The following is a 14,445-nucleotide window of genomic DNA, read 5'->3' on the forward strand; positions in this document are numbered from 1 at the left end:
ACGATGCTGTACTCGGACTTAAAACAGGGTATTGAAAGTTCCCGTGAAAACTATAAATGCGACAAAGTTGTCACATTTAAAGATTCGGAAGCTTATCATTAAATTAGTGGAAGAGAGGCAGCATCATCGGAGTGCGTGGTCGAGTCAGCTGTGAGTCTGTGACAACATGGCGGCTAAAATAGTCCGTTGTGCTAAGAGACGCAAGTGACCCGCGGTCATTCGCCCAACCCCGGCACGAGGCTGAGTATCTTCAGCATGGATTGCCTGCGCGGCAACCTATTTAGGAGCTTTATGCTCTACCTTCCCCTTTCCTCCCTATCGGCCCATTCATGTCTTTAGCTCTTGCTTATATCACTACATCCTGAATAATTGGTTCATCTCAACTTCTACCACTCCCCTAAATAATTGAACAGTAGCTGTCGATAGCTCGTATTCGTTAAGGCTAAGGAAGTATGTCTGGGGTTTTTTCATCGCACAGCCCCCAGACTCCCCAAAAATACTACTCCAGCTTCGCGAAGAACTCATGTCTTGCGGCCAAATTTCATGATATTGACGGCGAGGATCAATTCCGTGCCTACCTAGGCTATTTGCAAGATGCACAGACCAGAAACTTTGTGTTAGATTTTGGCAATGATGATGCCTGGTGTGCAGTGGATCTGGACCAAGAAGATATTGCGTTGCTATTGCGTAGTGCAGTATGTGATCCGAAATAACAGTAAAATGAATTTACACTAACCGAGCTTCCAGAAGCCAAGGTGCTTTGGCACTAGATGGATGTGAGATATACCCTACATATGGTGGAACTTTGTAATATGCTCACCATATTCCCTAGCAACATCTGGGCACCGGAGCAGCAGAAAGATTTAATTAAGGTTCGTCGAGCTCTTCGAGCTCTATATTTTCCGAGCTCGCGATGAGCTGACACGCCCCAGGCAATCACTAGCTACTACGGAGTCTCCGAGCGCCTACAGGGGATGATGTGCACTGATCCAGTACCGCATCAAACACAATCCAAGGCTCCTAATTTAATAAATAGCTTCAATGGCAGAAACGTCGATCAAAAGCATCGAGTTCCCCGCATGAATGACCTTGAGGAAGCCCATACACTAAAGGACTTGTCAGATCCTGCTGAAATGCAGGCGGCTGCTTCATTCATAGGCCTTACCTTTGCGCATGTGACCAATCAAATTTGGCATTTTTGCTCCGTAGACTACGGTTCAAGATGTATACCTCTCTTTCTCAGCTTTATGACTTGGCGTTCCCTGACGTGCAATTTAGATACATGCATTGGCTACAACTCTTTGCACGTAGTCCCGAACGTTGAATTTTCCAACGGGCGCGGCCTACCTAATGGGAGACGACTGTGGTCTTGGTTGATCCTATGCGACGATGGTACGATCGCTGTCCCTGGTCGCATTTTGGTTCAACGTTAACCCTTGTCAAAGGAACTGTTATTTCCATGCAAGAGAATCCGTACCCTGGGCTTTCCGCGCCGTCGGAGAGAGAATTGAAGGCTGTACTCGGAATAGTTCGCAGGAATGTACAATTCATCTTTTCCGGGGTACCTAAGCGGCACTCCGCTCAATCGGAGAGTGATTCTTTAGTGACTATTCGTGTACGACCCTCCCAGGGCGGTGGCCCAGATCAGGCTAGTATCAAGCAAGAAGACGGCCCTAGTCTACTGTTCTACTATATATTTGACGATTGGGTTTCTAGCTACGCTCTTGTTGCAAAAAGAGAGCATCAATACGGAGTTCTCCTCGATCAACTGGTAAGGCTCTGGAAGAACCATCAATTCTAGTACTCTAGTCTCTGACATTGTGGCAGAGAGAGGAAATGCTGGGCAAGCCTGTGGTCCAGCTAGTCAATGAGTTACATTGGTTGGGCAGGAGATTGGCAGTCTTGAAGAGGCTTTACCAAAGTTACGAACTCATCATGATGCGCATTCTGCAAAGACAGCGCCTTCTCCGCGACGAGGCGAAGTCTAATCTTCCATTACCCATTGGGCCTATGTTCGGAGAGACGGAGGCGACAGACCTCCGCCAGCCGACTCTACAGAGTACTCTGAGTTTTACAAGTCATTCAGATACTCCTGTTGGCGTACAGCTGAGCTCACCTGCCGTGGCCCGCTTCGAGAGGCTGCTGGACCGCATCAAACTCTACTGCTTGTCTGAGATTGATACGTGCCTGACGGAGAAAGAATCCCTCACCTTCCTTGTGAGACTTTACTATTACCTTGTTATCTTATGGAAACAAGCTGACCTCTCTCAGAACTTCAACCTTATTGCTCTCAAGGATTCCCAGGCCGTCGAAAAACTCACGAGGATCACGATCTTGCTAGCTAAGGTGACAATTCTTTTCTTGCCCGTTAGCTTGATGACCGGATACTTCTCGACCGAGCTCAAGAACGTCAAGGGGGTATACACGATCACTCAATACTGGGTTGCGTTCGGTGTCATCATGTTCTTGTCCATTGTGATGCTCACACTATTTGGCTACCTCAGCGACACGGTGGAGGGCAAGACCATCTATCAGTCGCTATCTCGAACCTTCGTCCGGTCCTCCAAAGACAGAATTTCTCAACGAAAAGAGGAACCGGGCCGTCCAAGCCCTCTTGGATGAGCCATTTACAATTCCATCTCTCCTTTATATGAGACCGGAGGAAGAGCTAAAATCAATGCATTTCTTAAGGCGCCTGTTTATATTTTCCTCGGGTTAACGAAGGCCTTGTTGGTTATCTTGTTAAATTATTTGTTTTATCATCACAACAAGAGTGCTTCATTCAAGCGGGAAATGTGAGGCAAGACAATTGACGGAGGAATGTAGAATGAAGCGACGCCAAGGGGTGATGCTCCTAGTATGTACAATAAACACCATGAAATACTGCACACCGATCTATTGAAACAATATTCGATTCTAGAGTACTCCTTCTCTTCTGGAGCTAGTAAGAGTGAAACAACACAAAAGACCACTTCATAATGGCCTTTGGCCAAGTAAGCACCCCTACCAAAAAAGAAGCTATATAGTGGGCCCAGTGGGTGTACCAGCTGTCAGTCATTCCACCAGGCCCACGTTAGCAGGTGTATTGACAACTAAGCAAGGCAATCACATACATTAATACCCGACTCTGTTGTCACTTAGTTTTATTTTTCACCCCCATACCCCCGGTTATTGTATCCAGTCTTGGGCTCTAAATTGGGCATCCATCCCCAACCCAAGAAAGGTAAATGTGAAAATCCCCCCCCGCTCCGAATATACAAAGTCATCAAAACTTACTGAGAAAACCCATGCCATGCTTCAAATCCACCAAGCAGCCAAAGCCTGCAATAATAGCCCTGCTCGGCCTGGGAGGCCCCGAGCGAAGCGTGTTCATCGAGCAAATCACCGGCATTATCCCGGGCTACAGAAACAAGGCCAATCTCTCGACGACCCGTATTTTCAAAAGCCAGTTCAACGACAGAGAGCTATGGTTGCTCGATACTCCGACGGCCCGGATCCCCGTCGCCGAAATAGTGGGGAGTATTACCGCGGCCATGGCACGAGAATCTGGACAGAGTCATAGCCATACCGTTCATGGTATCGTGTATCTCTACGATATAACGGATGTGGATGGGGTTCTGAGTGGAGATGAGAATCTAGAGGTTTTTCAGGCACTGCTTAAGTCTGCTCGTCGGGAAAACGTTGTTGTTGTGACTACGTTTTGGGATCTGCTGCGGACGCCGGATGAGGGGGTCCGCACGGAGGTGGAGTTGAGGAAGGTATATGATCATATTGCTTGTCTGTGTCGGGTCCAGGATTCGAGTGATGGGCAGAGTTATCGCGTTATTATTTGGGATCTTGTCGGTAGGGTTGTGGGTTTATATCGTGCTGATGGTCTTGATGATGATCCTGCGGAGCCGACTATCGAGGAATTGTTTAACGTTGTGAAGGACAAAGATAACAAGGTGGCATGTCTGGAGACGGAGCTTCAGACTACAAGGGAGGCTTCCGTTAGACAGCTGCGGGATGTGCAGCAGAAGGCAACAGAGGAGCAAACGTATCTCTATCAACAGCTTCAAGTTGCACTGAGAGAGATCAGCCAGCTTAAAGAGGACCTTAGTCGCAGCCAAAAGAGTTGTGTAGACGAGATAAGGAACCTTCGGGAGCAGCTCGACTTCGAACGACGATGTTCAAATAACAAACTTCGGGGCTTGGAAACGCAGCGGTCGAGTTTGACCGGGTGTGTTGACGACGAGCTTTGCCAGGATATGATCACAGCGCGCTCTTCTATGCGAAAGCCCCCACCTCCGATTCATTGTTCAAGTGAGCTGACACCTAAACTTAACACTCTCGACGCGAACGGCGAGTTCCCTCTGTATAATGCGGCCGCTGGCGGCTGCTATGACGATGTCAAGAGATTGTTAAAGCAGGGAGCAAACCCCTCGATGAGAACGAGATTTCAATGGACGGCGCTGCATTGGGCTGTTGAGAATGGTCATGCAAGAGTTGTCCAACTATTGCTCGATCATGGCGCCGATATTAATGCAGTTTCAGACACAGGGTGTACTCCGTTGAGCATGGCACGAACCGATATGATGAAGGGTATACTTCGTCAGCGGGGAGCTAAATGATACAAATTGAGCCAAGCGTAATTCCGAGTTTCGTGAACCTCACATGACTTCGGAGATATCCAATATAACGTCACTTTAGAAAGAATTTTTCTCGAAGAATTCGAGTCTTCCTATATACTATCTAAGTTGTTTACCTCTCATCTTCGCTGTGTCAACTTCGTGGACTGGTCATGACCCCCCACATCTGAGTGGGGCCTGTCAACAAGTAACTTCGCATTAGCGCGCCGATTGTTTATCTGGGTTTCAGCGCCAAATCAGGACCTCGTTGTATTGAGTCGAGTGTCTTCACCGTAGACATGAGATGCTTCTGTAAGAGTGGGATAACTTTTAGCGTGGTATTGGACACATCACCCAATATATCAGGGAATTTGTACAAGATAGTATCAGGAAGCAACGTAAAGGATGGAATACTATAAGCATGGCGTCGAGATTTATTCGGACAGTTTTACTAGTATAGTTTGCATGTTTCTATCAATCGCAACTTAGATTCTTCATCTAGTCAAATCTCTCTGTAAACTGTGGTTATAACTGTATTATGAAGAAGTCATTTGCTCTTTATAAATGATGTACTAAAGTTATAGAAGAAGGCCAAAGTCCCTTACACACTACATATTGGAAACCAAGTCCACTTCAAATCGAGGAACTACTAGTCACAATATCTCAGATGATATACCTAATCCTTATGTTATACTTTTTTTCCCCTTCTACAAAAGGGATGGACATTAATAGTAGTTGTATTGAGGTTCAAAGGTTGATCAATATCTGTCTCTGTTTCTTTCTCAGTTCTAGTTGTTCTCTATACTGATCGTGGCTTTCTGTGGAAACCACATCATACCATTAATTCAGTATATATATATACATACATATATAGTGACTAGAGGAAGTTTCAGCGGTGATGTCAAGTCAATCAACCTGTGTAAGGTAGTCAGAGGGAATGGCCTTGACCTGAGATACGACTCGATGTACCTTTGACGCGACTACAACTGAAGCGCGTTCTAAAAAATACATTGCATAACCAAGTGATCAGTCAGAAGAATGTCTTGATAAGCTTATCTTTAAGAACATGGGCGGTGAGTGATTAGTAAGCTCGGTGCGAAAGAAAGCCCTTGCCCTGCCTGACGGATGAACATTCTTCCGATCCCGGGTCTTGACCGCTGTTAAGACTTTTAGGTACATAGTACTAGTACCGAGATGTATGGAGACTCAAGTACATGAACTGCTCCATGAGTAGTCACATGCCAATTTTACCAAAGCGGCGGCAATGCAAAGGACTTGTTAAGAAAGGACAATGTATTGATATCTAAATAGTTCAATCCTTATTTTCCCGTCTCTTTCCTGGATGAGAAATACGACGCGTAGTGTTCCCCGTTGGTTCCTTGTGGGTTCCCACTTGGTTGTGATAAACTGCCTACCGTATCTGGGAGGGGTCTGGATTATCACAAAGGTTTGATACGCAATTCTGAGAGAAGAGTGCACGAGAGCAGTGTGCCACTAACAGTGATCCACTGGGATGGGGAATCCTCAAGACCGGTCGGGAACCTATCAGAGGGTCCGAAGCCGAGTGGAATCGGGGTGATTGTCTGGACCATCTTCGTTTTTTGGGGGCAAAGGAGGGGGAGGGTAAAGGTGGAAGTCGAAGGAAGAAGAAATAAGACGGCATAATAGGTGAATGGGGGGGGACCAAACCAAAAGGTACGGTACGGAGTTGAATTACGAGTTAGTGGGAAACACCGTGTCCTCTTCGTGGTATTTAGAGGAAATATCGAAAGTATACACCTAGGCAATCAGATTAGTTGAACTTATATCAGACGGGGGCGATTGAAAGATCTAGAGAAGAAAATAATCAAATAAAAATCGGAAGAAGATCCCAATATATTTTTTTTACATCCCAAGTATTGATATATCCTTATTGTCATTGATTTAATTTGATATATTTCCACTTCAACAAAAATAGGATCGTTGTGGTTCAGTCAGTTTCGTTAGTGACGGAAGCTACGCCGGCGGCTGAATTTCTCGACCTGGCACTTTGGCACCCAAAATTTCCAACTTGGTCAAAAAACAGTGGTCCGCTCACAGTGGTCCATACTAAGCAACACTTTCGTCGTCTCTACCGTTTGACTCGACTCTCCCCTTCCCATCTGTGATTCTCACGATTGACTCGCTTTGATACCTTTGGTAAGTCATTCTCAGTCCACCTTCTTGCATTTTTGAATTATCTCCCTCGCTCTGTTAATTTTCGCGTATCTCTTTGTCTTTCCCCTGTTTGCTGGAGTTTCTGTTGTGGTCCCCCCTGATTATTTGCCCGTCTGGCCACTGTGCATTCCGACGTGATCACGCCCCTCGTTCACCACATCTCCCCATATGCCGTCTTCTGATTCCAAGTTTTCAACCCTATTTCTGCCGGCCTTACTACTGTTCACTTATCAGACGACCGACCGACCACTATCTACTTGCCAGCCTAATTTGAATACATTCCATCTAACATCGCATTCTTTCCAGACCTTTGAGGATCCCTTTTCGCCACCGCCAACATGGGTCTCACCTTCTCGAAGTTGTTCGACCGCCTATGGGGCAGAAAGGAGATGCGAATTTTGATGGTTGGTCTTGATGCAGCCGGAAAGACCACCATTCTGTACAAGTTGAAGCTGGGTGAAATTGTCACCACCATCCCCACAATCGGTCAGTCACCCTCCTCTACCTCGGGGTCGTCATCGACCAGTTGGCTTGGTGCCTATTCATCGCGCAGGGCACATATACTCTAGTCTGGAAATGCTGACAAGTGGTTATCCGAGCGTGAAGGTTTCAACGTTGAGACTGTCGAATACAAGAACATTCAGTTTACCGTGTGGGACGTCGGTGGACAGGACAAGATCCGTCCTCTCTGGAGACACTACTTCCAGAACACCCAGGGTATTATCTTCGTCGTTGATAGCAACGATCGCGATCGTATTGTCGAGGCCCGGGAAGAGTTGCAGCGCATGTTGAACGAAGATGAGCTCCGTGATGCTCTCCTACTTGTTTTCGCTAACAAGCAAGATTTGCCGGTATGATATTACCTCGGTTGGACTGGACATTGGCTGGACGCGAACGTTAACGCTCTTTCTCCCCAGAATGCTATGAGCCCCGCCGAGATTACCCAGCAGCTTGGTCTGCAAAGCCTCACTCGCCGTCCTTGGGTAAGTTCTGACTCGTACCGAATCCCTGGCGTTGGATCAGCATCTAATCTCCATTCGTTTAGTACATCCAATCTACCTGCGCCACTACCGGTGACGGCCTGTACGAAGGTCTCGAGTGGCTCGCCGATGCTTTGCGGAAAACGAACCGCGACTAAATTGTTATAATGTGACGAGTGGAAGAATACCTGGACGTGTGATGGGGAGTTGGGGATGATGGATGGGGGCCCGAACCAACAAGGACACCTCGCGTAGGGATGGGATCTGCTACTTGGTGGTGCTTGTATGTTCTCTAACGGCTCTTCATTCCTCTATGCTATTTAGCTTTGATTGTTCTCTTTCATCCCGGCGTCGACCCTAACGAAATACTCCTTTTGTGCCCTCAAACCTCATACCTTTCATTTCTTTTGTTTGATCTCCATGTGTTCTCTTACAGTCAAGACCTGATATTCATGATCACGGAGAACGGGTTTACGCTCCAGATGTCATATGTATCTCGATGCATCTTATCTGCTTATCGGAAAATGTAGAATTTGCAGCCATTAGGCTCTTCCCCCTCTTTACATATGATCTGGTTCTGATCTCATAATCAATCTCGGCGATATCGACATATGCTATGCTAACAACAAAGTTGCAAAGCTTATCGTACTTGCAACAAACGTAGCAAATGCTTGCACGTGAAAAAAATCTCCCAGTCACTTATCCTACCCTAGCGCGGCCTTCACTCCTGGAATCCCATTCATCCATTGTCAAATATACATCATTCCCGTGAACATTCGACCAATGCGTCTCCTCTCACCCACCATGCAGCAGCGCGAATGATCTCCATTACAATTCTGCGTTCTTCCTCATTCCTGGGTGCATAAATCAAGACAAAGCCAGAGGGCACGGAACGTTTCCACCACCAGTCCTCCCGAGCAATCGGATGCCTCTGCCCCCATCCCTTCTCCAGAACGAGGCGCACGTCCGCTGGATGCAGCGTAAGATGCAAGCTACCGTCAATGGGGTGCGCATGGCACACCTCCCCATTACAGGTGAGCCGTTTCTGCTGCTGCTCCTTGCTTTGACGTGATAATGCCGCCGGACCGAGCTTGCAGAATATGCCCGTACTATGTTTCTCGAAACATGATGTTCCAACGTATAGTACTGTCGGATGTGCGTTCACAAGGCTGTGAATATCCTCCGTCAGTGCGGCGTACATCTCTGCACTCGCCCTTTGGGTTATTTGTCGGTGAGGCACGATCCCGACTACTGTTGGGCGTGGTCCGGAGCGCTCTGGGAGGCTGTGACCTTGGAGATAGCCCTCTTGGGGGAGGAGGGTGCACGGGAGGGAGGGTGGTACGAAGGGATTTCGTACGGCGAAGGGCCGTAGGATGCAGATGTGGAGGTACCCTGCTGGGGTTGAGGGTACCCCTCCTGGACCTAGGGCTAGGTATGCATGGTAGTCTTGCCGGATGCGATGGGCTAGAAAGAGGGTTGGGAAGAGGAGGAGTGGGAGGAAGGGGAGGAGGATATCTAGGGGACCGGTAAATTTGGTTGTGGCTCCCGCTAGAGTTGGGATTGCTAGGGGGGAGAAACTCGTTGCCTGCAGTGCTTAGTTTGGTTTTCGATCTTCATTGGAAGGGAGGTGGCATACATGGGCATTGAGCGATGTATCTGGGCAGGGGATAGTACGTACCATGTTTCTAGTTGTTGGGTGAGCACTAGGTAGGGGGTCTGTTACTTGGGATCAGCGATGCGGTGTAGCAGTGAAGTAGAACAATTGACCCTGGACACGACACTCGATTTCTATGTTCAGGTTACACGTGCAATGCGATGCCACGACTGATTTCTTAATAAATCCACGGGCGGGCCAATCATGTCAGCTATTCTTTAGGGTAGAAGTCCAAAGGGGGAATAGGCTAGGTACGTAGACTTTCCTTTATATACTTCAAAATTTAATAGTAGGACGTTGGAATCTGGAGAAACCCTTATGGAAAGTACTCCGTCAGACTGATGTCAGCTGGTCTGGAAAACCACATGACCAATAAAAATGGCATGCCAATTGATTCGACCTGACTCGTCACTTCCAAAAACTTGACTTGCAAATATGTTGGGTCTCGCCGTTTGTCTAAGCTCCTGTGGGGACTGAACGAGATGTGGGCCTATCGACGTCGTTAGAGATCTTGGAAGTACCAACCCATGAACGCCTGTTCCACTGGTCGGATACGGCAAGCGACGACTTTTCTACCGCGGAGGTTATATTAGAAACCTAACCATCAATCGTTTACTGGGAAGACCTTCTCTACGGACTACGGAGTATATGGGAATACTAACTATCCTCCAAGATGTGATAGTCTCTTTCTTACTATCGCGGTGAGCTCCTTCCCTTCTCCGCTTTCAGCTTTTCAACACCGCTTCTTGATCCTAAGCCCCCCCAACCCCCCCCCAAAACGTCTTGGAAACGAGGCACCGGAGGGGATCTTAATTCCTCATTAGACGACTGGCGGATTCCACCATGGAACTCAGCTTAGGCCTCATCCAGAACTGGCATGTGACATATTCACGGGTCTCAAAGATCATGCGAATACACGTCCTCGCCTTGTATGACAATTTAATTGACAGGACATTGGGGCTTGGCGATCTCCCGGCAATTGAGGATGCCCGCTTTTGATGATTGTTGGCACATCTACGCTTGTGTGACTGGGTGGTAGGTGGTTCCAGACGCACAGGTTATGTCGAGAAGGCGGATTTGTCCTGGATATATGTCGGACAAGCAATAGTACTTGAGCCCGATGGGTTCGAGGCTATACTGAGCCTGGATAATCGTGACACCCGCCGAGTCTTCCCTGTCACACTACCCACGACTAGAATGCTGAGACTGGAGACTAGGGTTGTATCTTCGTCCTACTGGAACTCCTTCAAAGGGCGCTCAACCTCTCACATCGGCAGCTATTAATATCCCGTGTAATCTGTACTGCTTACACATGCAACCCGTCATAAAGTTGGAATGAGATGCGAGCAGCCGTTAGTAGGTGCTTACCGGCCAATATACCTAAACCTTGGGTTAGCCTATAGAATTGCTATGCTTGTCGGTGTAAGTCTATCTATAGGGGGGTTCCTCAGGAAGAAAAGTAGAAGCTGACGATTCTTCTTTGTATTATTAGTTCTTCCCCTGAAGGGTATTGACCATACGGACTCATCTTCCAATGAAGGCAAGTAAAAGCAAGGAGCGGATCTGTAAGTCCTCAGGCTCCAAGGTTCGTAGTTACTTCGAGCAAATGGGGTTAAGGACCCTGCCAGGACCCCCAGAACTAATCCGGATTGGGCGATGGGGTAAACGCCTTCCGAAAGCAGCCAAACAGGGTTCTATGAACTCGAAAGTCGTTAAAAGTCCGGAAAGCCCCTATTTTATTCTCCTGAACTTGTTCTCTTCTTTATCCCTTATCTTTATAAACAGCTGCTTCAGTCCTTGCAGCAATTGTACCTGATTCGCACACAGTCTTCTAATCGGCTTGCACCTGCCAAGCCGGTCTGGCCCGCGTTAGCGTGCGTAAGCGTGGGATATCCCTTGGGCAACGCATCCAAAGTCGCTGGCCACCATAGTAGTCGATCGTTGTTTTGTTTTTCTATGTCGGGTCTCGTCCTCCTTGCCTTGATTATCGAGTTAATGCGAATCCGGTGATATCAATCGATCAGTCAATTGCTCGCTTTCGTCACCGCCGACCTTCGGGCTGGCAGTTCTCTTCCACTCCTTCTCCACAATAGTTGCGACAGTCCCAACATTGAACGACGCTGATCGATCTGCAAGTGTTGCATAACTATTTCTAGATCTTAATCTGCGAGGTAGAGTAATAACCTACATTATCTCGATCTGTACGTTCTCCAATGCTCACTAAATCAAGTCTAGACCAGCCGGGGAGCATTCTCCTTTCCATTCCGCAGAGACATCCGATGATTCTTCCCACCGCATTCTGACGTATTCAACATTCCCCGTTCGATGTTCACTTCCTCAACCTTTCAACCATGACGGGTCAGACAAGGAGGCATCCCTCCGCATACAACAGCCGAGACGCGGTATTAGATATCGAGAAACAGCCTTTCCGGCACAAACATAAGCGTCGCCGACATAGTCATAGTTCTTTCGATTCAGATAGTGGTGACGGCTCTGTTACCTCTTCTGCCGCTTCCTACCAATCCATGCTAGATGCTGCGGTGACGCGCCGCACCCGGCCTGGGGCGGGCTTCTATCGTGTACCCAATCGGATCATGCGACGCCTTTGCCTTGGATTGCTTGTTGTACTAGTAATTTTCATTATCACACTCTTTCGATTCACAATTAGATCCTCTGTTACGCAGGTCCCTCTTGAAATACCAAAAACCGCGCCGAAACCGCCTCAATGGGAGAGCTTTCCTTTTCTGAACCGGTATCATGGCGGGCTGCGGTCCTTGGTGTCGCGTAAAGGCCAGGTCCCTGAATACCCGGGGGACCACCCAGATGTGATAGCCTTGAGAGGTGATCGTGAAGTGAATGCAACGGCTCTCCAAGCTCGGGGTGAGGAGGATTTACCAATCTCTAGCTCGGTTTTCGATCCTTACCCTAAATACACCTCATCGGAATATGTTGCGAGATATGGCGAGAAACGCGAATGTTTCTTAGATGATAAAGGTACATTGCGGGTTCCTTTAGTGCATCATTATCCCGGTGTACCCCGTGGGTTCCCGGAAGCGGTTATGGGCTCAAACGAAGAGATAGGCATCCGAGACGACGTTTGCTTTGATCGCTTTGGTCGTTTGGGTCCGTACGGACTGGGCTATAGTGTAAGGAAAGGTGGCATCGGTGCTGGCTTGGAGGGTCATCGAGAGGGTGCGGAACGTGTCTGGGATGAATTTCCACCGGTGGACTTTCGTAAGGTCGATTGGGCTGCCGCTCAGAATCGTTGCCTGGCAACGAATAGCCATCGCTTTAGGGACCTCCCGCAACCCCGTTCTAATCGTTTCTTGTCAATGCCAATAGGGGCTCGGGATTCGAAGAATATGCCTTTTGAGACTGCTCAAAATCAACAGGAGCAGCCTCAAGCTGGAACGGAGTATCTCCCCCGAACAGCGGTTATTATACGCACTTGGCACGACTTCCGTTATTCCGCCGAGGATATCCTGTATTTGCGTTCGCTGATTTCCGAGCTCTCCCTGCTCTCCGGTGGCGAGTATACCATCCACTTTTTGGTCCATGTCAAGGATGAGAATTTGCAAATCTGGTCTGATGACGAGACATATGACCGAGTGCTGAAGGATGCACTGCCAGCAGAGTTCCGCAACCTGGGTACCCTTTGGTCGGAGCGACAGATGGCCTTGATGTATCCCGGACTAGAAGAAACATGGACCCGTGGATTGCCCATTCATGGTGTGTACCGCAGCACCCACATGCCCTTGCAGTATTTTGCGCACCAGCATCCCGAATATGATTACTATTGGAACTGGGAGATGGATGCGCGATACACCGGTCATTGGTACCATTTTTTCGATAAGGTTGTCAGCTGGGCACGGGCCCAGCCGCGGAAGGAACTATGGGAGAGAAATTCTCGCTTTTATGTCCCCTCTGTTCATGGAACATGGGAGGATTTCAAACATATGGTTCGGGTGCAGACGGAGATTGGCACCAATAGCCCTAACAACTTATGGAGCGCGAGGCCCGGACAAGACCAATCCCCAGGGTATAGAAGTGGCCTCCGTCAGCAAGGAGACAAATCTATATGGGGCCCCGAGCGGCCCAATGAGCGGGATATCTTTGAGGTTGAAGGAGAAGGTATTCCCCCAACCACAATGGAAAAAGACCGGTATGACTGGGGTGTGGGTGAGGAGGCAGATTTGATAGTCTTCAACCCTCTTTACGACCCAGAAGGAACAACTTGGCTCCTCCGAGATGATGTGACAGGATACAACAGGGAAAATGGTATGCCTCCACGCCGTGCAGCTATTATCACTGCGTCCAGATTCTCGCGGAAACTACTGCACACCATGCACCAGGAGATGGTCCACAAACGCCACAGTATGTTTTCCGAGATGTGGCCTGCCACCACCGCATTGCATCACGGCTTCAAGGCTGTTTATGTGCCTCATTCGGTCTACATCGACCGTAGATGGCCCACCAAATACCTCGAATCCGTATTTAACGCAGGCCGCAACGGTGCTTCAGGCGGTGCCAGAACATCCATTTTTGGAGACCGTGAGCACAACTTTAAGGGCACCACGTGGTTCTACTCTGCAGGGTTCTCACCGAACCTCTGGAGACGGTGGTTAGGCTACAAAGTCGACAATGATGGCGGCGAATTAGCTGAGCTAGCCGGTGAGGGAAGAATGTGTCTTCCTCCAATGCTTCTCCATCCTGTCAAGGATGTGGAAATGATCATCGACGACGGCGCCAAGGAAGGCGAATAGTGCTCCGTATATACTTGTTCTTGTCTCCATTAATGATTGAAGATTTTATATGGCTTGTTTCAACGACTTTATCATGTGTATGTGATGCATTCGGATCGATGGCGAAAGGGGCGTTTGATTTGTTCGGCTATCTATACCTGTATATGAATGAACCTATGAGAGTTGAGATGACTTTTGAAAATGGATACAATCTGTGCGACATTACTAAGTTTAGATCTGTCTTGCTCAATACATCTATTTATTTG

General features: G+C 48.2%; 5 protein-coding genes across 5 annotated transcripts; 4 read left to right on the forward strand and 1 right to left on the reverse strand.

Moving 5' to 3' along the window:
* The first annotated feature begins 269 nt into the window (after nt 1-269).
* On the forward strand, nt 270-2,960 carry BDW43DRAFT_140064 (uncharacterized protein). The gene is made up of 8 exons (XM_032038301.1): nt 270-695; nt 748-776; nt 833-872; nt 933-1,224; nt 1,279-1,392; nt 1,446-1,771; nt 1,828-2,217; nt 2,272-2,960. The coding sequence occupies exons 1-8, from the start codon at nt 453-455 to the stop codon at nt 2,620-2,622; spliced, it is 1,785 nt and encodes a 594-aa protein (XP_031898370.1). The 5' UTR covers nt 270-452; the 3' UTR covers nt 2,623-2,960.
* A 327-nt stretch (nt 2,961-3,287) lies between these two features.
* Nucleotides 3,288-4,610, forward strand: BDW43DRAFT_313051 (ankyrin repeat domain-containing protein; the record flags this gene model as incomplete). The annotated part of the gene is made up of 1 exon (XM_032047499.1): nt 3,288-4,610. The coding sequence occupies one exon, from the start codon at nt 3,288-3,290 to the stop codon at nt 4,608-4,610; it is 1,323 nt and encodes a 440-aa protein (XP_031898371.1).
* A 2,225-nt stretch (nt 4,611-6,835) lies between these two features.
* Nucleotides 6,836-8,399, forward strand: arfA (putative ADP-ribosylation factor). Its single transcript, XM_032038303.1, has 4 exons — nt 6,836-7,289; nt 7,410-7,654; nt 7,721-7,786; nt 7,849-8,399. Exons 1-4 carry the CDS (start codon nt 7,142-7,144, stop codon nt 7,939-7,941), a joined length of 552 nt encoding a protein of 183 aa, XP_031898372.1. The 5' UTR covers nt 6,836-7,141; the 3' UTR covers nt 7,942-8,399.
* Nucleotides 8,400-8,543: 144 nt separating this feature from the next.
* Nucleotides 8,544-9,464, reverse strand: BDW43DRAFT_313053 (uncharacterized protein; the record flags this gene model as incomplete). Its single annotated transcript, XM_032047500.1, has 2 exons — nt 8,544-9,368; nt 9,420-9,464. The coding sequence occupies 2 exons, from the start codon at nt 9,462-9,464 to the stop codon at nt 8,544-8,546; spliced, it is 870 nt and encodes a 289-aa protein (XP_031898373.1).
* Nucleotides 9,465-11,489: 2,025 nt separating this feature from the next.
* BDW43DRAFT_140094 (DUF3405 domain-containing protein) lies at nt 11,490-14,264 on the forward strand. Its single transcript, XM_032038302.1, has 2 exons — nt 11,490-11,608; nt 11,673-14,264. Exon 2 carries the CDS (start codon nt 11,789-11,791, stop codon nt 14,198-14,200), a length of 2,412 nt encoding a protein of 803 aa, XP_031898374.1. The 5' UTR covers nt 11,490-11,608; nt 11,673-11,788; the 3' UTR covers nt 14,201-14,264.
* The last annotated feature ends 181 nt before the right edge of the window (nt 14,265-14,445 follow it).

The sequence above is a fragment of the Aspergillus alliaceus genome (genome assembly GCF_009176365.1).
Source record: "Aspergillus alliaceus strain CBS 536.65 unplaced genomic scaffold BDW43scaffold_34, whole genome shotgun sequence".
NCBI classification, from domain to species: domain Eukaryota; kingdom Fungi; phylum Ascomycota; class Eurotiomycetes; order Eurotiales; family Aspergillaceae; genus Aspergillus; species Aspergillus alliaceus.

Excerpts from the sequence above, each read along its gene's own strand:
- BDW43DRAFT_140094 (XM_032038302.1), top strand. The coding sequence starts at position 11,789 with ATGACGGGTCAGACAAGGAGGCATCCCTCCGCATACAACAGCCGAGAC.
- arfA (XM_032038303.1), top strand. The coding sequence starts at position 7,142 with ATGGGTCTCACCTTCTCGAAGTTGTTCGACCGCCTATGGGGCAGAAAG. Across the intron at positions 7,655-7,720 it reads CTAACAAGCAAGATTTGCCG|AATGCTATGAGCCCCGCCGA; the intron begins GTATGATATTAC and ends CTTTCTCCCCAG. Across the intron at positions 7,787-7,848 it reads GCCTCACTCGCCGTCCTTGG|TACATCCAATCTACCTGCGC; the intron begins GTAAGTTCTGAC and ends CCATTCGTTTAG.
- BDW43DRAFT_140064 (XM_032038301.1), top strand. The coding sequence starts at position 453 with ATGTCTGGGGTTTTTTCATCGCACAGCCCCCAGACTCCCCAAAAATAC. Across the intron at positions 1,225-1,278 it reads CGTAGACTACGGTTCAAGAT|ATACATGCATTGGCTACAAC; the intron begins GTATACCTCTCT and ends CGTGCAATTTAG. Across the intron at positions 2,218-2,271 it reads AAGAATCCCTCACCTTCCTT|AACTTCAACCTTATTGCTCT; the intron begins GTGAGACTTTAC and ends GACCTCTCTCAG.